The sequence below is a fragment of the Bombus fervidus genome, chromosome 13 (assembly GCF_041682495.2).
Source record: "Bombus fervidus isolate BK054 chromosome 13, iyBomFerv1, whole genome shotgun sequence".
Lineage (NCBI taxonomy): Eukaryota > Metazoa > Arthropoda > Insecta > Hymenoptera > Apidae > Bombus > Bombus fervidus.
In genome coordinates this window covers 9,458,833-9,485,760 of record NC_091529.1, presented here as the reverse complement: position 1 = coordinate 9,485,760, position 26,928 = coordinate 9,458,833, and the positions used below count along the sequence as shown (strand labels likewise).

General features: G+C 36.9%; 1 protein-coding gene across 4 annotated transcripts; it reads right to left on the bottom strand.

The window, feature by feature from the left end:
• Positions 1-821: 821 nt before the first annotated feature.
• On the bottom strand, positions 822-26,788 carry LOC139993510 (peroxidase). 4 transcript variants are annotated; one of them, XM_072015301.1, is made up of 14 exons: positions 26,588-26,788; positions 12,360-12,487; positions 9,508-9,643; positions 9,221-9,414; positions 5,799-5,975; positions 5,093-5,289; positions 4,314-4,509; positions 2,838-3,035; positions 2,613-2,760; positions 2,333-2,489; positions 2,095-2,265; positions 1,428-1,626; positions 1,202-1,307; positions 822-1,120 (listed from the first exon to the last, which is right to left on the bottom strand). In XM_072015301.1, exons 2-14 carry the CDS (start codon positions 12,481-12,483, stop codon positions 1,015-1,017), a joined length of 2,109 nt encoding a protein of 702 aa, XP_071871402.1. In that variant the 5' UTR covers positions 12,484-12,487; positions 26,588-26,788; the 3' UTR covers positions 822-1,014. The 4 variants fall into 4 exon arrangements, with proteins under 4 accessions (XP_071871402.1, XP_071871401.1, XP_071871404.1 ...); XM_072015300.1 differs by lacking the exon at positions 26,588-26,788 and adding an exon at positions 26,245-26,441; XM_072015303.1 differs by lacking the exon at positions 26,588-26,788 and adding an exon at positions 24,859-25,154.
• Between the last annotated feature and the right edge of the window lie 140 nt (positions 26,789-26,928).

Sequence of the window (26,928 nt, the reverse complement as noted above, 5' to 3'; positions counted from 1 at the left end):
CACGACAGAATGTTTCTCTTCTTTCATTACGATGACTTTACGAGTCAAACATAAGCATCATTCAATTTTCTGAATCGTTTCTTTTCTAACAATCTATGATATTATAATAATAATCTGCTCGACATACACAATTTATGATGTACATATTAAATCCACGTTCGTTTTATTATAAATAAGCTGATAATAAGATAATTATGAATATCGTAACATTATATGTTACAAAATTTCATGTATACAAATTTTTCACGTAATCGACAAACAATTAGTATCTTTTTTTCTGAACTGAAAAAATAGTTGAAATAAATTGAACTATGTCAAGTTTTTTTTTTTTTTTTTTGGAAGTTATCTTCATCTTAAGTTTAATCTCTTATCTATCGCCGATACCGATATTTGTATGATATCGTAAATTGTTTCAGAGATTACGAACGGGAACCACCGATATTACACGACATGTCAATTCATTACTTGCAAACATTATTGGAAAATGTCGATTTGCCGGCGATTTCAAACACGTAAGATCACGCGTATTTTTCCCCATTGCAATTTTGTCATCTGTTATATCGGATTAAACGTTCTTTAAATTTAGCTGAAAAGACATATAGGAGCAGTACGAATTTTTGTTCACTTAAAAATATGTTTAAGCGTTCAGTTTGGTATAGCAGACAGTAACGTTCTGTATCTACCAGTAAACGCATTACCAACGTTAAACAATGTAATAAAAAATTGTAGACACCGTGTTCTACGCTGTACATTTACAATATATCTTTTCCCTTGTGAACCGCTTTAATCTTCCGATTTTTTGAAAATATCGAAGCTCGAACTAAATTAAAAAAATTAATGCATTTAATTAATAGGACGTAAGGCACAACTCGTATAATTACATAAACTGTTACAATTTTACGTTAACTATCAATAATACTTCAGGCGTATGCGTATCGTTTAAATTGTATTTAACGGATTGATATTTGGTAATACGAAAATTATTCCGTCGAGACTGTCGATTATTCCTATTTTTTAAAACGAGGGTATGGTGTATTTTTGATTTGTCAGGTCCGGGGCGTAATCCTTCCACAGCGAAAGATCTACCGACGGAATGTTGTCGCAAATCGTGATAGGATTACTGAAATTAGCGAAAAGACTTATTGGATGGGGCAGTTATTGAACCACGAGGCGTATCGTGATATAGAAATAGAAAACTTACGATGCAGATACTTGCTGGAAGCCTCTTAGTTGCATGCTCGTGATGTGATCGCCATTATCACAGAATAATCTTGATATACTGGCCTTTCGAATCTCGTTCAATTGTTCTGCAAAAGCATAGAAGTCGCACGCTTGTAAATCTTTGAAAGATCTTTCTCTCAAAATCGAGAATCTTTATCTATTAGCTGCGAAACAGCGAAATTGAAATGAGAACATGAAACATTTACCTATAGTGAACGCTGCTTGGTGATCACCTCTTTCGTACCAATAACGATCACCCACTCGTGTTTTATAGAATTGTCTGACAAGAATACACAAGAACGTAGGACCGGAAAGTGTGCCCGGCACGTGTTCTTCCAATGATCCTCCGACAGTCAGTTCGACGTCATCAGGACTGGAATACAATTCGGACAACTTTTCCACGTTCTACGAATAGAGAAATTATCGTATGTATTTTTTACATGATAATATCGTTCCAATATCAATTCACAATGATAATTGTATCATGGTGACTTTTTATTAGAATTTATCACGGCTTCGTTATATAATATGTGTAATTCATCGTGAACTTCTGCCCTATTACGCAATAGAAATGCAAAGAAATATAGCGTGAAATCCTACTATGAACTGTGTAACAAATAAATTATCTTGGATCTTGATTATAACTGTTCTTTGTAAGACCGAACAAATGATGTTGCACGATTGTTTCGTAATTCCGGTAGTCTCGTTAAAATATATTTATTCCGACGAGAAGGGAACACGCGTTTATTTCATCCGCAAACAACGAACATTTCGTACGTTTCGAACTAATATTTGCGTTTTATCGTATTTCGGAAGTTTCGAACCAAACTTATTGGCAATTTTGGATCTCCTCTTTGGAAAATATCTACCTACCGAGGGAGAAATATAATCTGTGAAGTCAATAAAGTTGTTCGCTCTGGGTAGACCGCAGTATTCGCGGTAGCTGTTGTATGACGCGAGGCCGTGATCGCGATCCCTCTGAATATCTGTTGCGCGAAGGTCAGATCCCAGTAGTTTGTCGTGTCTGAATAAGAATTCCGTGATCTGAAATACGCGAAAGTTGAAAGGTTTCACTTATCTTGATCGCGATTCGTTTAAACGTTTCACGTACCTCCGCGTCAAAGAATTGATCGCTGGCTTTTCCTGGCTGATAAGACATGCCTCTTGTCAAATCGTCCATATTGTTGCATTCCTCGATAATTGCTGGTCTGTTGAAATGATCGCTCAGCCTCAAGGCACCGTTCGAAAATCGGTGCTCGTTCAACAAACTGAGATTCGCGAAACGAGTAAAACAAAATTTTCTTAATCTTTTTCGCTTCCCAACGAATCTATTTTGTTCCAATCCGATTGGAATATCGTTATACTAACTGTGATAATACTATCGAACTTACTTGAGGTAGCCAGCGATAAGGGAATGGAAATATCTAAAAGCTGCGTTCGAATGTTCGTTCAGAACACTTGGATTTACATTTTTATCATAGTCGTTTACATAGCCCTTGGTATTGTACAAAATCTTATTACCATACGTGGCCTGAATGCCTAGAAACGCGATATTTACATAATACTAATTATCGACTAATCGGATATTTATTAATGTAACGAACATATAACGTTACCTAAAAATATTGGCAACCATTCGTAATAGGAAATGTGTTGATGTTCTGCAATTACAATACGCCGCGCCTCTTGGAATATCGTCTCATCCGTCCAATGTGGATTTAAACGAGCTAAAGCATCAGCGACGCGATTATGCTCCCTAAGCAGTATTATTTGCAAAATAGTCAGCTGGGGATTCTGATTAACTCGCGTGTCTCCTGAAATAAAAATCGAATCGTTCGTTAATAACGAACAACGAAGATACATGAAACGCGTCTGGCATGTTATTAACTACAAGCGGAATGTTTTAATACGCGTTGGGTTACGATACAAAGTAAATAATACAATAACGGGGCAAAGAGGATAAATAAAAATTTCAAATCTTTTAATTATAGCGTTATTTAGCTTAATAACAAACAATAGGATTTTCTAAAACGACTTATATAAGAAATACATACTACGGTTACCACTTATGAAACCGATTTAACAAGGAAATCTTTGTTTTAGAAAGAACAGCGTGTCAATGTAATGCAATAGAGTAATCACCTAAAAGAAGAATTTTAAATAACTATAAATCCTTACATTTGTCTAATAAAAATTTCTAACGTGATAAAGAAAGGGTATATTTAATTGCAAAAAAAAAAAATTGATTTAAAGAATGTAATAAATAATCAACGGTGCCAATTACACCGTACAGCTGTCTAGGAAAATATTTTACTCAAGTAACAAGAACCACTTTCACTAACATTATATTGATAGTTATGAATTATGAACTCATAAACGCTGGTAATCCCAAGATAATTAATTACTTCTGCGCTTTAATTATTAAATGCGATATACTAGATTTTCAAGATAACAAGTTTACCATCAAGCTATGTATATAATATTTTTTTCTTTCATTGACCAATGCTCGCTTAATAATTAGTGGCTATAAATTTCTTTATCTTCGAAAGGTATCTTTTAATCAGAACGTTGCCTCGTACAACGTTGTCGCTCAAAACTTGGCCATTAGTCAATGCTTAACAGTACTTGACGTATTAAAGATTATGTTTAATGGTCAGCGAGACAACCTGTTCGAGAAGTTAACAGTCTTAGTACATAAGCAAATGACAAGACGAATGACACGCGAGCGTTCAATCTGAATATGAAATTACCCGAATACAACGTGTCATTGAACGTGGTAACAAGATGTTAATGAATTTTATTACACAATTAACGCTATCGACCATTTTACATCTTAATCGCTACGGGAAAATAATTATTATAATCATTTGTTCGATCTGTTATTTGTTCAATTTTTGATCAGTTAACTGGATATCGGTATAATACCCATTAATCGTTCTAATTGAAAGCTGTCAGTGATTTTTTAATGAAGATAATTTCTTCGTTTTTCGATAACCCATTGCATACCGATTTCTTGTCCATTAGACACGGACATTCGATTACAAATATTCATTGCAATCGTATTGCCGTAGCATGATTTCGTCAATGCTTACCGGCTTGATAGCAAATTTCGTTAGGATCCGTAGTTTCGCAAAACTGGCTCCTGTTGGCTGCCATAGGTGGCCATTCTCTGTTGCGTCGTATCTCGACGTTCATGCGGCCGCCGACACCGGCTCGCAAACTAGTCGCCAGCTGATCACTGGGTCCATAAACCAGAGAGAGATCCAAGAAATGCGTCACGGCGTTTAACTGAAAGATTTATTTTACGACATTCTGAAATTCCACGGGAGACCGAGTAGAACGCGCGCTTAAAGAAAAGAATTAAAACGAGTTTTCTGCGAAAAGAGGTTTAAAGTTTCTTTAACCAAATGTTACAGCCGCTTTGGTCGGACAAATTAAAAAAATTGTAATTTCGAGGTTTACGAGTTTAGAGGAATTTTTTTTTTTTTTTTTTTTAGGACAAACATGATTTTAATCCAAAAACTAGTTTCCCTCTTCTTTCATTTTTCGTTTCTTCGATTCCTGAATCCTCGATCAGATACACATTGTATTACACTTAAATCATCGACAATAGAATCAAAATAATTTGTAGACCGTCAAGGATAGCGCGACACGGTGCATCGGTAATCTATAGAACGATTGATACGTTCGTTCGAGTAAAGATAATTAATGCTTTCGTATCTATGTTTATACAAACTCGTTACGTTTCTCAATATTTTCACGAACCGAACACGTCGTTTCGTGTTCCTGAGGATTACTTTCGATTTCCGTGGATGAAGTAATAAATGAAGCAACGAACGACTAGACCTATCAAGTATAAGAAATAGCAAACCTGTTCTGCTGGTTTGTATCGAGATTCACAAGTGTAGTCAAGGTCGGTTGTACTACGAACGAAGTTGAGACATCTTATATTGGCCTTGCTGTAGGTGGGATCATCGTAAGGTATAATTATGGGATAACATTGATCGTGAAGCAACGACGGGTCTACCAATTGCCCATCCTCGGTACAGCATTTCGTCGTGTGTGGTTCTGTTGGATAAAAGTTAATTAAAAGTAAGGCAATTGGATATCGATAAGGTCGATATAATTTTGAAATATTCTATTAATATTTCCTATACGTAAAAAGGCTACTATGAAAAACGTGTGGTGATAAAAAATTTTTAATATTTTTGCCTTTTCCTTTTTTCTTTTTTTTTCTCTTTGTGCTTTAACCTCGCGTTAAGATTAGAACGTAATTTAGTCGCAATGTTTTAGATTAGGCGCCTACGTACGCTTTTAAAAGTAGGAAAGCGCTCTATCGAAATGTAACATTTAACTTTAAACCAGTTTTAAGAACGATTTAACAAGCGGTGATTTATCGCCGATTAATCGATACCTTTGCTTGGTAATTAAACGTTCATGTTAATCACAGATGCTCGATTAATCGGACGCTAACTAGAATTTTATTTCGATGACTGAAGTTTCAGCAAGGTAAAAGCAAACATAGAAATGAAAAGTGAACTTATGACGAAAAGAGATGATGAAAAGTTGAAACTTACTTGATTGAGTAGTTCCGTCGACCAAACCCATGTCGTGAGTAATAATTTGTCCCCATTGCATCGCTACCAGCGTCCATACGGGATCATCGATATTGACTTTGGGAAATAACGTATAGCTAACCAATCGAGAAAGTGGTAATTCTGCTCCAGTTACTGATTTCGTGGGCGATCGTATTCCTGCATAAATTAAACGTTTAATAGCGACTATGGTATAGTAACAGAAAGCGCACGAAGGTGATATATGTATGCGTGTAATACGAATTCCTTGCTTTTGGAATTCTATTCGATTCACATCGTTGGCAAAATCGAACGCAAGCTTCGTTGCATTAATTTTTACATAATTTTTAATCGACAAACATTCTCCATATTTTGCGTCCAATTTCTGTAAATATATTTCTATACAGACTTTCTTGCCTCTAGTCGTTGTTTCTTTCACGATACTCGATATCCTCTTTTAACTAACGTTGTTCCAAACCTCGTACCACGTATGTAATCCGTTATAAATAAATATAAGTTTGAAGAATATAAAAGTTTAATAACTAAAATAAAGTTAGATAAACCTGAGGACTAACGAACGTGTATTTACGAGCGTGTCGTAACTAGCAGGTGTCGCGAACACTTTTTCATTTAGACACGAACGATCGTAAAACACTGTGACTTAATTAGTCGCTTCGGCGTGGGTAACGTAGATCGCACACATACTAATTCCTTTTAGGAAAGTCGAACAATTGTAAAACTTGTTTGTCACTCAATCACAGTGTTCACCAACGATTGTGTAATAAAACGGGATGCGGTCCATTCGTCATTCTTGCGTCGATACTTCCACGGTATTTCCACTACATCGCGATTTCATATTTCCTTGTACAGTTGTTTCCCCATCCACCAATCGAGAATGTTAAAACTATCGTCGTAAAGGTTAATATCATTATCCTGTATGACATTCTTAAGCAATTTCATCGGATTAGCGTGTAAGAAACGTCGTCCCTGCGAAGCTTAAATTTTACGAAATAGCACGCTGATCGTTAAATTCTCTCCTTTGATCAACGGTTACTAAACGATTAATAATTACGACAGAATGAAAAATTGCCGCGATACACGAGTATCGAATGCTAGCGATCTATCTATAACGGAAATATTCAGACGAGACTGGAAGAACTCGAGGTGAAATTTTAGGATGATTGAAATCGTTCGAAATAACAGCTTGATTTTGATGGAAAGAGTCGGTGGCACGTGGTAGTTTTCACGTAACATAACTGTTCAAAAATGTGATAGGGCTATAAATTACATACGATACGAATCTAATTTCCTGTTATATAAATTTCACCTGGATGTTTAATTAAAATATTTCATCACGCGGATAGATAAGGTTCTAAGCATTTATTGGACTGTCGAAAATGAAAGGGTAGGGATACAAGTGTATGAAAGTTTCAGAACGGTTTCATACGTTCGTGCGTATCAACGTTGTAAAGTTTATAAACGAGAAAGAGAACTAATTCCTACCGAAGCGTGCGAATCATATTTGCTGCGTTTATATCGTTGAAATCGAAACAAGCTTGTGTGAAAGTCGGTATTTGTCATGGGAGACGTCGTTGAACGTTAACCGTAGAAACAACAGGAAGTTTCATTGCCCGTGCACCGAATTATGTGTATAAAAAAGAAAGAAACTCCATAATGCAAAACGATATTTCCGCTTTTGATAGAAGCAAACTATATCACGTAGTTTATGTTTACAGCTGAATTCTTTGACGAAAATAATAAAAGCAAAGTGCCAACGTTGTTGTTATCATACTATACAAAATTGGAGTCTGTTTTCGCTTGCCCTGATCAATGGTACGATCGATCAATGGAAGTAATAACAACATTTTTTTATATGAAATAATACCAGATTTTTTTTAAGGATAAACGTAATCAACACCTAATAATCCAATTTATTAGAGAAGTTTGTTAATTCCGTTGATAATGTGCAACAATCTCGAAATCTAAGCAAAAAGTAAATAATAAATAAGTTGTTACCGATTTTATCTCGGTTTACTTACATTCGTACCAATACTGTACCATAGAACTATAATTTTGCAAGAAAATATTAAAAAAACATTTTTACTTTTTGCGTCATGCTCGTTTCTACGTGTAAAAACGTGCACTATCTGAAATCTCACCTTCCATATCCGAGCAATCGCTAGTGAATTTGTTTATCTGTCCGAACGCGTTACTTGAAAAATAATCGAGGTTGCCAGGTACGATACGGTTTTGTTCCTTCATAAATCTCGGTAGAAGGTAATCTTGACGTAATTGATTCAAATGAATATCAAAATAATGATATTACTCCAGATTTTGTACGTGTCTGGTATCAAAGATTATTACGACTATGCGAATCAAGTTCGAGTGGCTAAAGGAAATCGAATCGTAATTTCGTATTTCCCTTTTTTATCTTCATACGCGATAAAAATCTATTCACGGATGAATATCGTTGATCCGAGGAAATCGCAGATTTTGTATCACGATCCACGTAATACGTCGTCAGCGTGGAATAATTTCGTCGAGTCTTTTGTTCGTTTCGTTAGAAAGCGAAGTGAAGCGTGACTGCTGGAAGGAATTGTACCGATCGACGTCAGTTTCGAAAAAAGTTGCCGAGAATTTGCCTCGACTGCAAGTTCTCCGAAGCATTAAGTCGATGGAAATGAAAAGTAGCACGATATTTCGAGGATTTAATCATCGGCAAGTCGTACGATTCTCCGAATTACGTTTTCATTTGTACCTCGTCGACTATACTTGCGTAATTATGTCATATTTTTGTGTGCGTGAGAAAGTATCTTAAAACTGTAAACACAAAGGAAACGAACGTACGAGAAAAGATATTTAGCAAAAGACCACTTACGTAACGTAATTGGTTAAAAAATGCGACAGAAGAAGGCGTTTCGATTTCGTCGAAACCTTCTCACGGTCGTCGCAGAGCTTTTTGTTTCGAACACGCCTTGCCAACGTTTGACAGGGGAAATCGACCAACAGTGGAGAAAAAAGCGTTCGTTATGGCAGCGTAATAAGCGGATCGTCGTGAATAATTGTTCGTAGTTGTCAAGTAAAACGTTGACTGACGGCGTGCGTCAGAACGAATTAAATCGAACTGTAGACAGTGAAAGTGACGTTCGCTGAATTTTATATCGTTTACGGAAGTACATTTTTTTCTCTATAAATCAAGGAAATAGCGATAAAAACGATTGAATAACGCATAAATATAAACCGGCGAAAGGCGCGTTTAAAATTTAATTTAACGGTTCGTTCAACAATTTTATCCAATGTTACGTGTCGTATATCTTTTTGCTTTTTATAGAGCGCACGAAATCGCGACGTAAAGAATTTAACGAAGACAAACAGCTGAAAGGAAGAAATGGAATCGTTGCGAATTAAGTCTCATTCGTTCTTACCATCTCCGTAATTTGGTGGCAATAGCCGGCCGTATCTCGTATTTGCCATACCCCACGTGGGATTCCGTAGATTGTTGCAAGAGCCATCGTACGTTCGATATCTCGTTTCTTCACAAACGCGCGGGAAAGCGTCTCCGCATCTGATCTCTCGTTGAATATCAAACGTCGTGTTTCGCCCAATGTCGAACGGTACGCTTAAATTGCACGGATAAAGTTACTCTTTATTATAGTTGCGCCAATAAGACACGAATTTAACTATAGTCGTTAACGATTCGTTTGATGCGTACCTACTCTGTGGGAAACTAGAGGAATACGTATGGGAAGAATAAGGAAATGAATCATACGCATTTTCAAAACCGTTCGTGTAACTAAAGGTGTAGGTTGTTTCCGATCCTTCCAAATCCGACAGTTTCTCCTTGTTTCCTGAAAGAAAGATGAGATACCGATTAGAAACTGAATTGGCTAATACGTAGGTTACGTGACTCTGTAGATCCCTGGATTTTATTTTTCACGACTACTTTAAATTAGTTAACGCGATCCATTTGGATTTAACATTAATTAGTACGTTACGTAAACTTCGACCATAACGTTAGTTGATTTTAACACGATACAGCGAGACACGAAAATCGTCCGCGTATCGCCGTTACGCGCATTTCCTTCGAGAATTCCTTCCAAAATACGAAAGGAGAAAATGGAAATATTATAACGCGCTAAACATACTCTGACACTCTCGTTCGCGAGTTACCAGTTGCCAGTGACCCGCGGCATTTGCCGGAAGTACAATTTTCAATAAAGAAATCAAGATATTTTGCGATACGATCGAAATAAATGAACAGAATCGAACGATCGTTACGCGATAATTTTACTCGGCGGTTTCAACCGTATCTAGATCGAGAACACGAATTTTACATTAGCCAATACGCATCATGCGCGTTCTATATTCGCCAGTGTTTCTATTACATTCGACGCTATAACGACTAATTAATATTCTGGTTGATATAGCCCTATTGATCAATTAATATCCTGTGCATTGGCCATCTCTCTGTGTTGATCTGAGAGCGTGTTGTAATTAAATCATGCCTTTCGATCCGCTAACTTGTTTCCCAGCTCGTTTACCCGGAACCTCGGTAACCAGTGCGTAACAGTGATCATTCTAATCAGGATAAAGGGATTTATTAATACCAGCTTTATCGTGTTCTTCGCATATCCACATGTATCATGTGCGGGTAATCCCGTTTTCTCACGACGAAGATGGCACACATGGATCGGCGTTCGATTTCTATCTATTTCTACCTATTCTACTTACGGCGATGTATGCAAGTACTTGTTCGATGACTGGTGAATTTCTTGCGCGTTTATCTCGCGCATAACATCGAGCCGGCAGCTTGCGTTACATGGAAAATCGTAGGGATTCAATGTCGACGTAATAGATCGTGAAACACGCTCGTTGCTACGGCCCGATGCCTTTCACCGCTTTTAGCCGGAACGATAAATGTTATACCAACGAGACAGATCTTATCGATGCTGGCACAGCCGACTCAGCAAACGAACGAACCTAGTCAACTGCGTACGCTGACTATAGGGCACTTGCTAAACTCTTGGCCGAATTTGAATTTCAATCAGCGCAGCAAGTATCGCTTTGGACGGTGGCCAAATTGCTCGCGCCCTGTTATTTACACCGTTGTGGATGCTGCGCTCCTATCCCGTGTCCCGGCATCGGTTTTCTAAGTAGCGCTTTGATTTGTCAGCAACGAGTCGCGTGAATCTGCTCCTCCGGTGGTAATATCGAGTTGCGTGTTAAGGATACCGCGAGGTAAATATCGTAGGAACGATACTTTCGCCCGTGACCACAGGAACGTTTCTCGAAAAAACAAATTACCGATATTCCGGCATGCTACAATACTCGAGAAGACAATCGTTTTCTATCTGGCGAACGGTTTTCTCGTTTTTAACTTCCACTTGTTGCACAATGAACAAGTTGCCCTAGTTCCTTTCGCTGCGTGCTCTTATCCCTTGCCTTGATTTATCAACGCTTTAATTGCTATTCGAGAAAGCAGACACAACGTACGAAGAAAACGTCTAACGCTCTAAAGGAACGCGTACAAGTGTGTCGTTTTTTCCCCTCTTTCTTCCTGTGTTCCTGTCCCTTGGCCCGATTCACGCTGTCGTTTTAATTGATTATTAGGAAAAGCTGGAACCTCGTAGAGACGTAAAAACACGCTGAGCATTGCGAAACGCGCATAAATGTTTAGCATGTATCTAGTATTCCAAGAAGTAGAATGTCGCTTCATTAGGCAGACACGCTATATAATTTGCCTGACCATATACGTATTATGAATTGCGGTCAGTTTAAGTATAAGTATATGTTACGATAAATTTGGGTTAATTCCGATATCGATCCAGGGGTTTTTTCTTTGCGTTGCACGCGTGCTCTTGATTATCGGTATTTTATTCGAAAGTATCACTAACCAAGTATCGATTAGTTATTGAATAATCATTCGACGCAACAGGAATTTGTATTAGCGTCTACATACGAATACGTATGCCGTTATTAACGTTTACAATGTTACGTAGCATATAATATATTCGATGTTTTCTTCATTTTTTACTCTCTTATCGCCTTTGTCGATCATATTTCAGCTTCCGCTTAATATTATTATTTTAAAGAATTTTTTGCAAACAATTAACTTGATTTAACAAGATTTCCTGTATTTTTTTTTTTTTTTTTTTTAATCTCAATGTCTGGTTATTTGCTATTTGCTAGTAATTCTTTTTCTATCTTTGTTCCGGGAAATATAAGAAATTAATGCATAATAGAAAATGCTTGGCATTGTGCAGCACATGCACTCGAGTGTTTAGTTTCTTTCTCAGTTGAGAATTCCTATCGTTTAATGTGCAACACCTGGTTGTAACAAATAACGTATAGCACGTAGTTTTCAAATATTTGAAAGTGTCGATAAAACGTTATGTCAATTTATAGTAACTCGTGAAAGGATCGCGGCGCAAATATAGGCTTACGATGCTGAATTACGCTCATTGTGCGTCTAAAAAGTGACTATCGTTTGAGTTATTACGATCGCAAGCTCGCGATTTTAAATAGTTGAGAAAATGCCGCGGCAACTGTATCGAAGAGCCTTACCTGTATTTTCTGAGAATTTCTCATCTCGGGGCGTGATATTCTTGCCATTCGCTACGCTTGCTTCTTTTGTTACTAACAGAACGAGGAAAGTCGTTACTGTCTGCCATTCTCTTCGTCCCTTCATGTTTCTGAAATATAGGTCGAGATCGTATTAAGAAATTAGTAAGATGGAAGCTGAAAAATGTCAAAAATTTCCATCAATTGATATACTTGTTCAAAGTATTTCTTAATTCTGTACTATGGTAGCAAATAAAATAATATCTAAGCAATCTAAATTTTTATCAAACATCGATACGATCAAACGATAAACGAGATATCGAATTCCTTCTACGAATCTCAATTATTTTCGAGGCAACTGGTTTACGACACGTTTAGTTGATAGTTTTCAACAGGGTTCGGTGCGACGATGAACGTTGTCCGAATATAAGCAAAACATTCTACTTTCAGGATAGCAAGATGCTTATACGTATACATAGATACGAGATGATGGATCTCGTGATAGCGAGAGGAAGAAAGACTCGAGTAAATTTAACAAAACAAATTTGTTATAATATATTCAAGGTGTACGCTTAAGGAGGAGTAGGACTCGCGATTATTAAATTAGCGATTCGCGATTACAAGTTCGACTTCTGGTCGACGCGTTTTTGATTCGCGCTGTAGGTTCGGATGATGATCGCCTAAGATGCCGAGCAACTCTGAACAATTACCGTGACTTGTCAATGATTGCTTCGAATCGATATGCAACGACTGACTTGACTGTCGCGATGATACCGCGAAGGAAAACTACGACGAGGTGAGTCTTAGGACGCGAGATCATCGGACTCGTTGAGGAAAATCTTTGTTCGGAAATTTAACAGACCTATAAGGAATATTTATAGCATTTTAATCGTTTTGTTCAAAACGGTAAACGTTTGTCGTAAATATTAAAAGATATAGACGTTACTCCTGTTCAACGTTATTTTCATCCGTCTCGTGAAACGTGGTTTTGAAAGGTTTACGTCGTATCCCTGTCGGTTATTTCAGACCGATTTGTTACTAAATGCATGCTATTTTATTATACGTACTTCTTTTATTAATTAAAAAAAAAAGACACCTTCGAAGGTAACGCGTGTAATGCCTGAGACACGTTTAGGTGCGTTTTGTCGCGAATGTATGCATTCCAGAAATACGTTCAAATCATGTACGATACTATCCTTTGCGTGTAAATAAGCAAGCCAATTACACTTTGCACGATCTTTATTCTCCTGCCATTCTATGAAACCATAGTAGCTTCTCATCTTTTTGAAAATCGAACATTTAGAAATTACTTTGGATTGTTGCAGGATTGCTGTTCAAGCGCGTAGGAAGAGCAATCTGAATGTGCATATTAATGTACGTAGAGACTGACTTGAACTGCTCTGAAATAAAATAAACGATGAATTGTGAAATTTGTCAATAATTAAAATTTTCTTCCAAGCTCTTATCCAATCTGTACGTACTACGCGAAATAACTTGAGAGATTTTTAACATAGCCATATTTTATGTCACGTATCTATATGAGGTTGGAAAACTGGTTTCATTAATATTGTAATATATCTCGGTTTACGTGACGGAAATAATTACGAGATTTCAACCTACTAACCAACTGAATATGTATCCTAATTACGCGCTTACATTGTTTACGTTTCTGAAAAAGATATAATATATCGCTATATCCAATTAAAGCTCTTTTATCATCCAAATCTACAGAATAGAATTTTAGAATTCTTTCGTAATTTGAAAAATATTTCGTTCGTTAATTCTTATATATTAAAGACGAGTGAAAATTTTTCTCGATCGCCACAGTTTGGACAAACGCGATTTGCTACTGAAATATTTTTTTTTTTTTTTTCTTTATATTTGGTAGACTATTTACAATCAATTCTTGTTGAAGTGGTTATCACTTGTAAAAAAAAAAGAAAAAACTCTACATGATCTGTGAAGTCTTCTCGTAGCATTTTTTTAGTAATAAATTAATTTGTATGATGAAGAGAAAGGCATTGACGAAATTAAGCTTCAAATATTTACAAAGGGATAATTGCATGTAAGGATGTAGAGTTTTAGGGAGGGTGTTGAAGTGATCGCCACTTCTAAGAAAACTCTACATCTGGTCTTTAGTTTTCTCAAGCACCGAAGCCATCGACAGCGCATAGACAAAAGACTGCGTCGAAGGCAAACCATAAACGGTACATATCCAACGTTGGCTTCAGGGTTTTTCAGTCATAGCGTAACGCTGCTAGCGTGCGCATCTGGACCAGCTCACATTGTATTCCAAACTTTGTACTTATACTTTTGTATTCAAAATATATATATATATTTTCTACCTTACAATTTATCCACGCGTTCCTTTGTATTCACACACATCCAATAACAATTCTCATAGAGAATTATAAATAAATTATTTTGGCGTGGTACTGTAACTTGGATTATAAGAGTTTATAGTATGTTTGATTCTAGTTGAATCTAATGCTTCGATCTAAAGGGTACTGTCTTTAGTCTGCAGATCTGGACCAGCTCATATTGTATTCCAAACTTTGTACTTACACTTTTGTATTCAAAATATATATATATTTTCTACCTTACAATTTATCCACGCGTTCCTTTGTATTCACACACATCCAATAACAATTCTCATAGAGAATTATAAATAAATTATTTTGGCGTGGTACTGTAACTTGGATTATAAGAGTTTATAGTATGTTTGATTCTAGTTGAATCTAATGCTTCGATCTAAAGGATATTGTCTTTTTAGTCTGCGGATCTGGACCAGCTCATATTTTATTCCAAACTTTGTACTTACACTTTTGTATTCAAAATATATATATATTTTCTACCTTAAAATTTATCCACGCGTTCCTTTGTATTCACATATATCCAATAACCTTAAAAATTCTCATAGAGAATTATAGGTAAATTATTTTGGCGTGGTACTGTAACTTGGATTATAAGAGTTTATAGTATGTTTGATTCTAGTTGAATCTAATGCTTCGGTCTAAAGGATATTGTCTTTTTAGTCTGCAGATCTGGACCAGCTCATATTGTATTCCAAACTTTGTACTTACACTTTTGTATTCAAAATATATATATATTTTCTACCTTACAATTTATCCACGCGTTCCTTTGTATTCACACACATCCAATAACAATTCTCATAGAGAATTATAAATAAATTATTTTGGCGTGGTACTGTAACTTGGATTATAAGAGTTTATAGTATGTTTGATTCTAGTTGAATCTAATGCTTCGATCTAAAGGGTACTGTCTTTTTAGTTTGCGGATCTGGACCAGCTCATATTGTATTCCAAACTTTGTACTTACACTTTTGTATTCAAAATATATATATATTTTCTACCTTACAATTTATCCACGCGTTCCTTTGTATTCACACACATCCAATAACAATTCTCATAGAGAATTATAAATAAATTATTTTGGCATGGTACTGTAACTTGAATTATAAGAGTTTATAGTATGTTTGATTCTAGTTGAATCTAATGCTTCGATCTAAAGGATATTGTCTTTTTAGTCTGCGGATCTGGACCAGCTCATATTGCATTCCAAACTTTGTACTTACACTTTAGTATTCAAAATATATATATATTTTTTCTACCTTACAATTTATCCACGCGTTCCTTTGTATTCACACACATCCAATAACAATTCTCATAGAGAATTATAAGTAAACTATTTTGGCGTGGTACTGTAGCTTGGATTATAAGAGTTTATAGTATGTTTGATTCTAGTTGAATCTAATGCTTCGATCTAAAGGGTATTGTCTTTTTAGTCTGCGGATCTGATCCGTCGTGTCGAGTAATTGGGTAACTAACGGGTTTTCGTGGTTGCTGACTCTTATATTATATCTGTTTCTCAACTTGGATATTTCTTCTTTGACCGTGGGTATCTTAAGATCGCGAAGTATCGTTTCGTCGGTAATATATCAAGGTACATCTATTAAAGATCTTAGAGTTTTTGATCGGAATCGTTGAAGAACTTCTATGTTGGAATTACTCGCTGTTCCCATAGTTGGATCCCATAGGTCCAAACAGAACTACTGAAATATCACACGCATATTCACGTGTTTTATTACAATCAATTATATTGCATACCAATGAATCGCGATAACGCTTATTTGGAAAACAGCTTATGATACTATAACTGCGGAACAAGATCGTATCGGACATACGTTTAGGTATAATCATTCTCTGTTAGGCTTCCTACATTCAAGAAGGGATCTCTTTCTCTCTCTATGTATTATATTAGGTCGTCCAAAAAGTTTCTTTCGTTTTATAAGGAAATAATAGACGCACAATGTTTTTTGTTTTATATTAGTTTATTGAATTAATGCACGAACGTAAGAATAGAAATAGAAGGAAACGAATCATACCTACTTCGATAAAATAATATAAAACAAATTGTCGTTCATCTATTATCACCTTACGAAACGAAAGAATCTTTTCGGACAACCTAATACTTAGCACGCGACAAAAATACCGATCGATTCTCTATTCTCACTTTCATATCGAGCATTTTTCTATCGAAACAAAGTTGCATAGCTGACCAATTTTGCAGTGACGGTGCACGAGAAACTCGGCAACTTGTGCGCAGTGTGCCGCGAACGCCTTCCGGTTGCGTGTCACCAATTTTTTCGCGAATTTCTATCGAAACGTTCTTATATCTTTCGACGTACAGATATATTCGATTGGTTTGAAACTGCAAATTTATAAGCCTGTAATCTAATATTATTCCCATCGATTGGGAGACCAAAACTAGCGAGGATGGTCATTACGATCATGTATAATTGATCGCGTTACTATACATTTTACAGGAAATATGAAGCTGGTATTATTCCAATAATGATCGCAGAGTAGAGTACAAATCATTAGGATTTAAAGGATTCTTTATAGTTTTCTACAATTTGTATAATTTAAAGAAAAAGACGGAAGAGGTATCGGCTGAAGCGATCTCTGCTATAGGAATTCCCTGATTCTTTTTGTTGAATCACTGTTTTGGCAATGCCATGCCGAAGCGAAACCTGTTCTCCATTTATGGAACTCGATCGTTACGAGTTTCTTTTTTTCAAATTGTTTTTTCTAATCGATTTCCCGTCTGATTGATGAAACCAGAGGTGAACCGACAAGGTAATTGCGACCAGGTAATTTGTATCACGCAACTGGACACGCTAAATTACTGCAGTTGATTCGTAATCCGACTTACTGTTTCTATGATGAGAAATACCGCCTCAATTTGTTTGTCCAGACTTCGGAAGGTACCGCGAAGTTGCAGTACTAAAATGAACGACGGCAGTAACGTCATTATGAAAATTATGCAGGAAAACATTTGCCGAGTCAGAAGTCGGAACGAAATCGAAGCGTGAAACGGTCTCTGAGGATCGTGAAGCATTGCCAAAGAAAAGAAACGCGATGCTCTTACGTGGAAAAACGATGAATCGTTCGTTGCATTTATTATCGGATAAATCGCGCGAATTTGACTCGTTAAATTATGTTTGCGCCAACGTTCCAACTTCGTAACGCGATCGTTGATAAATTACGTGACTTCGTCGGAGTCAACGTACGTTACTTTGAGCAGCGACTGCGTCTAAGATAAGCACAAACCATGTCCAACCTGTGTACAAATACTTGGTATGTTTCATCGACTAGCAGAGTTACGGCAAGCTTGGATCAACTATTAATCTTACGAGAAAAAAAAAAAAAAAACATTTTCTGCTAATTCATAAATATATCAAGCGTATTATAAATTAATTACGTTTTAAATCACCGTCGCAAAAGATAAATCTTCGACTTAACTATAGAAGCACGACACTGGCACGCGCGCCGGTAAATTCCACTTTCTTCGCTCGCTTTTCCGCGAGGAAATTTGCCACGCGTTTTCACGCTAATTAACAGCTCAACAGTTATGAAGTTGCATTCGGCGTAATTGCGCGATTACGTAAAGCGATTTCCATTGCCGCGAAGGTTACGAAGTTTCACGCTTATTATCACCGTGTTACGATCAATGTCGTATTCGTGATTCGGCAACGTCCGTCCGTGGAACATGTAAATGTAGTATTTTTCACGTTTCGTGAACTTTTCCGAATCGTTCTAACTTTCTGATTAATTAACGTCGCAGCGATACGAAGCAGGAAGGCAGAATAAGAAAGTCGATCGCTGATTCACTGTTTCCGTCCACTGGCATTGTGCAATCGCTTTATCGATATTCTCAAAGGAAGTCACGAAATCCTCGAGTACTTTTGACTTATTCAGAAGCAAAGGAAGTGGACTGTTAAAGGAAGAGAACCATTTTCCGAGGTATACACGTATTGTGGAAAGTCGCCGGTATACCGCAGAATCTTTGATACGAAAAGTGGGATAAAAGCTGAAAGCAGTCTTTTGAAATTGTGGAAAGCATCGCGATGAGACGCAAATTCTTCAGCCGTTGCGAACGTATCGCGCGCAACGTAATGCTGTGCATTCAAAAATTCCAAGATTTAATAATTCGCGGATGGTTTCGATAGCGTGAATTTTTAAAATACGATATTACGTTGCGATGGTAGAAACAGAAACCAGCTTGGAAGTTTGTTCGCTTCGCTTTAACGATGACTTGTTGGAAAGGATGTTGCGCGAAATAGGTCTGTGATGTATAAATTTGCATCGAGGCAACGTGGTTTCTTAATCGTCTACCTAAAAGGGATTGCGAAATTGAAGAGTTCCATGTGTGCTAGAAACTTTGCGTGAATTCGCAACCTTGTAATATTATTATCTCTGCTATCGAAATAAATCATTGTAATTATTATAATTGGAATAAATTATAATAAATTGTTTAAGGATGAAGGACGCGAATTGGTGTCCTCGACTCGTGATCTAACTCTTCCACGAAGAATATAAACGTTTTTATTAAGCAAAAGTTAAATACAATTTGAAAGATGAAGTACGAAAAGTTGGAGTAAATTGAAAGTAAGAACGATTTTTTCTTCGAAGCTTCATCCGCGTTACAAAATAGTAAGTTTATCTGATAATCGAGTAATCTCGAACGAACTATTCGTTCGACGCGCATAGAATAGTACGAGTTCCTAAGCGAAATGAAAAGTATTCTTTTCCACGAAGATTTACAAGCAATTTTCCTGCCATCAAGAATTACACTTAACTCTTGCATTATCAAGAGTTACAACTATCGCTTCTGATAAACGCGTCACGCAAATTCACGCGATGAAGATTAATTGCATAACCTTAATTTTGCATTCACCGATCAAACGAAAGTCTCTGTTCTCTATCTGTTTCGATAAGGGAAATTGTTCTCGCGAAAAAATTAACGATTTGATAATTTCCAGCTGCCAGCGACTTTATATCAGTTGATTACGCAATAGTAAAGCTAAATTTCTTTCTTATCGCTCCAAGATAACGCTGCATTTTATTATCATATATCGGAACTTTAATCGTATCAGAAAGTATCAGAAAGAGTTGCCGATTCTCTTCGCAAAACACAAAATCTCGTCTTCGACAACATACGCTTTCTAACAGATGTTCGACGAATCGAAACTTTACACTTGCAGGTGTAAAAATCTTCGGACAATCCACCGTTAGTTATCCATTTAATCGAGAAGATAATTAAAAGATCCGATCTCGTGGCTTGTCTGCCTGAAACCGTGCAACTAATTATATACTTGTCGTTATAAGCAATTACGTTCATCTACCAGCCAGCTCACCGCAACATCCAGCTGTTTACTCGAATAGAAGCATTCAACACCTCGTGTAACAATGAAACGACTAATTACAGGTCGTCTTATTGTTAATCGATCGATATCAACTACGCGATTATTACGAGGTATAAGTACGCTTGTTTTCCTTTATCGTTTAATTAGAAATTCGGAAAAAGAACAAGCTAGGAGCTGGCCATTTCCCACTGAGATTTAATCTCGCGATATCCATCAACGAAGACCAACGGGAAGGTAGCGATCAAATGAAAATCCAGATATCATTTGCGCCACGCCTATACGACCAACAACCGACGACAATAAAATCGAAGAGCGCTCGTGTTTTTACGTATCGATCAGTTTCGATTGTTACGAACGAGTTTTGCCGATAACACAAACGAGTCTGGCTTCGAAACCGCGATAAACGGCAAATGATGTCTGATGGCAGATCGAGAATCCACCTGCTGAATTTTCTGCGGTCGGAAATCAGAATGAGGTTCTTCGATGAGAAACGAGGTATCCATCACTGATACGCGATACGTGGCGCGATTTGTGTCCCAGTTTCTTTTTTCTTTTCTGCTGGCAGTTTCACGATTTCCCGTCCGTGTGATACTTAATTACGAAAGGATGTAATTACCAGTTGACAAATTATCGATGGCAGCCATTGTCACCGGGTGTATCTGTTCTTTTCAGGTGGTTACACGTCTTCGGCTCGAAGCTCTTAATACGTTCGTCGCCACGTCGCATACTTCCGTCACCTCGGGACCCCGTCACCAAATGATGGTGACGCTCTTCTTGTTCGAATTAATTAAATATACGATATTATATATAGGATATACAACATAAAAATCTTAAAAACACATTATACCATACTTTTTATTAATTTATATTCTGGATAATATATTACGTTATATCGTATGGTATTCGTTAAAACATTCCAAACACATTTGGGGTGATTTTCGGCACTTTGAAAAATAGTTAGACTTCGTCATCGCTACTCTCCTCAATTTCAAATATATTTTCACGCTGTTTACCGAACATTTTGAGGAGGACAAAATCACCGATGTACGTCTCACAAGTATGCTTCTCGACTAAATGAAAGATCTCAGATATCTGCCATGAGGTCCCTCGGAATACTCTGGCTGGATAGCTTATCGTTTTCTCCATTTCAGAAATAAATAATCTTTTCTTTATAATGAATCGAAGGGGACGAACAGTCGGATTTGGGCCCCGCAGGGAACTTAGCCGAATCACGCTGGACGACGAACGCGTTAAGTTGGAAATGGATCCAAGTTGCGATTTAATTGCTTGTTCGCAGTCCTGCTGTTTGTTGTTTTGCGTGTTTGTGCCAGTGCCGAATAATTTTAAAACAGACAGCTGAAATTGTGAACGTAATAGCCGACTGTTCTAACGTGTTATTTATTTAACGATCGTTGAAACGTCTACGAGCAAAGTCAGGATTTTTCAAATAAAAATGCCATCGTAATTTCCAAAAGTCACAATTCTCGCAGCTATGTGGCTGTCGTGTTTTTATATTCCGCTATTACTCATTCGACTCTTGCAAAATTTGTGCTCGAATCGAATCTCGGGATTAGCGTGAATCATCGATGGTGCGTGTTAATTTCACCTTCGAAAGAAGCGCTCTGACAATTTTGTTTTCGATCGATTGCTAACTGATTCTTAGAACACCTGAACAGTCGTAACAGCTATTACAGAAAATGCAAATTATGTAAAGTTCACGTAATCACTTCTCGAAATTCGCCGTATATAATCTAATCTCATCGTTCAAAGGCCAACAACTTTCACATTCGATTAACCACCTTCGAAAAACGAGACATATGTATAATAAAGCACGAATATCATTGGTCGTTCACGTGCAACATCCCGGAACTAACGCGAATTATCAAAGCATTTTAAAAAACAACTTTCACAGAGGTTTGACCTTCAAATCGTACGGAGAAAAGAACACGTTTTATGTTAACTCGAAAACCGCTCTAGGAATAAAATTCTAAAATCAACACGAGGTACTGTCGTTAGAAAACCAATAGTTTCTCCCATAGAAAGACTAATCTCCTGTCAAATCCTATTAACTACGCTTACGACACTGAAACTAATAGAAAAATGATTAAAACGCACGCGTACTGTTGCGTAAATATTTTCACAATAACTTTATACCTATTTCGTCACAATATCGTTCGAACAACAGTCAACGAGCAGAACGCGAGCAAGACGCGTGTCCACGGTGAACGTGGAATTTCCTTAATGACAACTGCTCTGCGAAGATCAAAGAAATGCTAATTCGCTGGTATAATAGGAAGAGAAAGTAGAGATACGTTTGGCTATAACTTCGACCACAGAAAATCAAGTGCAATACTATGGCTAATTATTTCACCTGTTTTTTTTCCCTTTTTCTTTTTTACGATAATTACACAAACAGATGCGTAGGAAACTAATTTATACGATGGAACTCCGTTGGACGAATCAGTGCTTTCCGCTTGCTTCGAATAACTCAAACGTTAAGCGTAAATTTGAGCCGAGTCAGGTAGATAGCGACTAGTAGATCGAGCACGTAACTGGTAATTGCAAATTGGGAATTAGAAATTATTTATTTTTCCGTGAATCTTGTGCGTTGTTGGTAAAATGAAAAATATGAAAACACGATAAGCAAGAGTTCGTTAATACATTTGTATAATTGCAATCGTGATCGACATTGTAATGAATAATAGACCAGTGAAATAGAGTAGATACATATCAAAGGAGGGAAGCGATGAAAAGTAATTAATGTTCCAAGTACGTTCGATATGACAGTTTGAAATATTATTCTTCAAGTAGTATTTAATGTGTTTCGCACCGGAATTACATTTTCAGGGGTACTCGTATTTCGGCGTAAACGTTTGTTTGTACTCAACGACAAACTTATTACGCGATTTTGGATGTCCATTTGAAATACTATATATTCTCAGAAGAGTACAAATCCTTTACTTAACTAATTAATTAATTCACGATAGCGTTACGTACATGTACTTTTTGCCATGTTGGTTATTTAAACGGCCGGTAATCTTCTTTATTAATCTGATATTGTTGCGTTATATCGCATGTAGTGAAATATTGATTTTGCAATTTTATGTAAATCAAATTAAATTTTTATATATAAACGCAGAAACTAGATGTTAATTAAATCATCCAAGCCTAATGTTTTGGATGGAAATTTGAAATTTTGATAGAAACATTTAATTGCTATGTAAGAAATACGTTTGCAGTTGAGCGCGTTTCCTCTAGGATTGCGATCATGAAACCAAACGATGCATCAAAAGTAGACATGCAACGAATCGACGCGACGCTAATTATAAGTGTAGGAAACGAATTACGAATGTTACACGAATCATACAAATTTCCAATTATATAGTAACAAAAATTGGGCAGGACCTAAAATTATAGCAATAAATTGCTCTGTACGTTATATTTATATGCCATTGTGTTATATCTTACGAGCAGTAACAAACGCTTAGGATTCAAGAAGCTCGAAACTTTTGAGACCGCGTTACAATGTTACGATTTATACGAAACACAATTAACTCTTACAATATCATTGAAAAATAAAATAAATCGATCGTTACACGAATATAAATAAATTGCGAAATAATTTCGAATAGCTAGAATGAAAATCATCGCTATTATCGATATCGCTAGATATCGCTATTCTTGTATTTCACTTTTAAGAGAGAAGATAGGAAATAACCTGCTCAAAGAAGAATTTGAGCGAATACGACTAAGGCGTCGAGTGGAATGCACTCATAGTTGAGCTTCGGCATTGTTTAACCTTTAATTGCTAGAATCTTCGCACGGTAGCTGCTGAAATGGCAAGTGCAAGGCGTTTTCTTTAGTATCAAGTATACGCTTGAAACGAGAAGATTCTTTTGCGCCGTTTCATCGATCTTACTTAACAAACACGCTTACTAAACTCTGATAAAAATAAAGGCGAATGTCTGGGACGTTTTTCAAGTACGCGAAATGCTACAAGTAAAGAAAGAGTTTGTAACGTTTTATTGAACAAACGTATTACTTTATGAATTCCTAGTGGTTGTTTGCTTGAAAAAAATAGGTCTTTGATTCGACACGTCTGATTTCGTATTAGAAAGTAAACGACTGTAAATTTACCAGTCGTTCTATGTTCCTTTCAATAGGTTATCAGCTTCTTGTAATTACACGAGGTCGTCTGATGTCATAACGCGACAAGTATGAGGGAGTCATTCAATAGGAAAAAAGGATGTAAAATAAACCTGTCGCTTGACATCGATGGGACGTTCTTAGGTTTTTCCCTATTCATTCGGAACACCTCTTTCCAACGCTAATTTAATTATTGTGCTCAAACACTTACACGACGAATCCTTGATACGTTAGCGAGTAAAATTGATAAAAGTAAAATAAATTACAAAATAAGAAAGAAATCTGTATGAAAAGACACGTATTACCTTCGAACGCCAGAAGGAAAACTCTACCCTCTATCTCGGAAAGAAGTAGATTCTACCTGATCGAAGCTTCCACTGAATGATACGCAGATGAGAAACTTAATCGATCTTGAAAAGCAGTGGCGTAAAATTCACCAAAACGATCAATTTTATCCATCAATTTATTAGCAACTTTAATACTCGAGAAAGACAATTTGCAAACGAAAAGTGGTCGCATCGGTATCGAAAGTCGAAATACCGTTGATTCACCGGTACAATGAATAATCGGTCGATCCGTACGAATCTGCGGTCGCGTAATTGAGAGAAAATGAAACTTGAGACCCACCGGAAGATTTTTGGCTGCTCGAAAACACCGAACTTTCCAGACCAGCTGGAACCTCGTTCGAGACGCACAAAATCGATAATATTAGAGCGGAACTTCACTTCATACGCGATTTCTGCCAATTCTCGGCCAATATTCCAAAGACGTGTTGGCAAGACGACTGAACGAGTGCGAGATATGAGCCGAACTTTATAAATGGTGGGAGAAAGTGCAGGAGTTACGATCGTAGATCGGCAGGTACCCCACGCTGTCAAAAGCTCTCGGTCTACAAAGATTTTTAGCACCGCTCCAACCGTATACCATTCCAATGATTAATACTCGTGTTTAGAAAGGATCACAGTTTCTTATGATATTATTTCTTAAACAGATCGCGTTGTAAAAACGCCGAATAATGTAACGATTGACTTTTCGACCGTGCGATATCGCTCGATTTTTGCCAGGATAAAGGCGCGGATCAAAGAATTTCTTCGTACTTGCTCTTTGCTCTTTAAACGTTCTTTTGTTCGCTACTTTTTTTAGGCAAAAAAAAGTCCCGCCAAGGCTGCTGAAAAATTGCCGACATTAATTCGAGCAGTGATATTTAAAACCGGTAGGTACTTGGAGAGGCGATTGTACGCTGTACGATCGTAATATGTTCCCGCCAATTCCACTCATCGTTTGCGATAAATGTTTTACAATCTTCGGTAGCCGTGAATGCTGTAAGAACTTACAAGCTTCGCGTTTTCAAAGAGTCGATCGATCAACCGCGGCGTAGGAGTTCGCTCGATCGATGATCACGTTTGGAGAAAAGTCTCATCTAACTATCGTTGGAAAGATTACTATTTCGAAAATAAGATTATTCGCATTTAAAAGCGGAAATAGTAACTAAAATGTAAAACGAAAACTAATATAAACAGGTTACAGGTTTCCTCGATGCGCTGGCAGTGCATGGAAGGATACGCGAGACACCTTAGAAGCATGTTAATTGGGAATTTCAATAAATTAATCAAAAAGTAGATTTTAAGGTGGATGAAAGATGACGTTTTTGTTGACAAATATAATGTAGGACGATAATCGAAGCGAAGATAACGTTGCAACGTTAACAGAGAAAACATGAGGTTACAAGTTTTGTGCAAAGGAAAAGTCGTATAATAACATTCCGTTTTAACAAGACGATAAACATATTTATCCGCGGAGAATCGTATAAAATTTTCTGCTATTGCGAAACGTGGAAATCCAGTCGACTGTATTGGAAATCTCTATTAAAGTATAATGGGGTTGTTTGTTACGCGGTTAGATCAGGACGATATATCAGAGAGAATCATAAATTTAAAAAATGTTCAATGTATATGTATGCTCGATGTAAAATTCATACGTTCGTTATTTAATATGTGGTAAAAATGAACTCACCTTATTGTTCCCCTGTCGACTATGCTGAGAAAAAAAAGACGCGATCGCTCGAGCAATTCCCTTTCGTCTTAGGATTTACTCCTTCTCGTATAAGAGCCGATATCCTCGCTTTAACAATTGAACGTAATAATAATCGATCTAAAGAGAAATTGAGGGAATAGAAACGAGCCGATTGTAGAAACGACGTTCCTTCCACGCTTCTCACCTCCCGCGCTTCCACTTTTATGAAAATCGTTTTCGCTTTGAATCAATTTATAGTCCTTATACCAGTCATAAACATATGCACGTGGTGGTGGTATTTTAGCGAGACAGAGTCGCGTAGTTCTTAGATATTCATACTTACCATTTCTCGTACGAAGTAGCTACGGATTTTAGGAATTGACGGATCGTCCTTGATACGAACAAGCGCTCGTCAGACGAACGACGATTAGTATTTAGGTCTGTCTCGTGTGCTCGAGCATGTGAATATTTCGTTTGCGATTGATATCTCGATTCGTTGTACGGATTTTAGTTTCACGTTGTATTAACACTTTGAACGAGTAAACTGATCTGGAACGTGTAGCGCAACTGCAAAATAAATCAAACCGAGGAAGCTTATCTAGTATGCGACGAATAATAAGCGATGCAAAATAATGTAAAAGATAAAAATATATTAAATCGGTATAAATTTGTATATTTTATTCG

What these genes read in the sequence shown, in the direction of transcription:
- LOC139993510 (XM_072015299.1), bottom strand. An exon ending in TCTAGTTTCCCACAGAGTAG is followed by an intron (nt 9,415 to 9,507) that starts GTACGCATCAAA and finishes GTGCAATTTAAG; the next exon opens with CGTACCGTTCGACATTGGGC. An exon ending in GATACAAACCAGCAGAACAG is followed by an intron (nt 4,510 to 5,092) that starts GTTTGCTATTTC and finishes TAAATCTTTCAG; the next exon opens with TTAAACGCCGTGACGCATTT.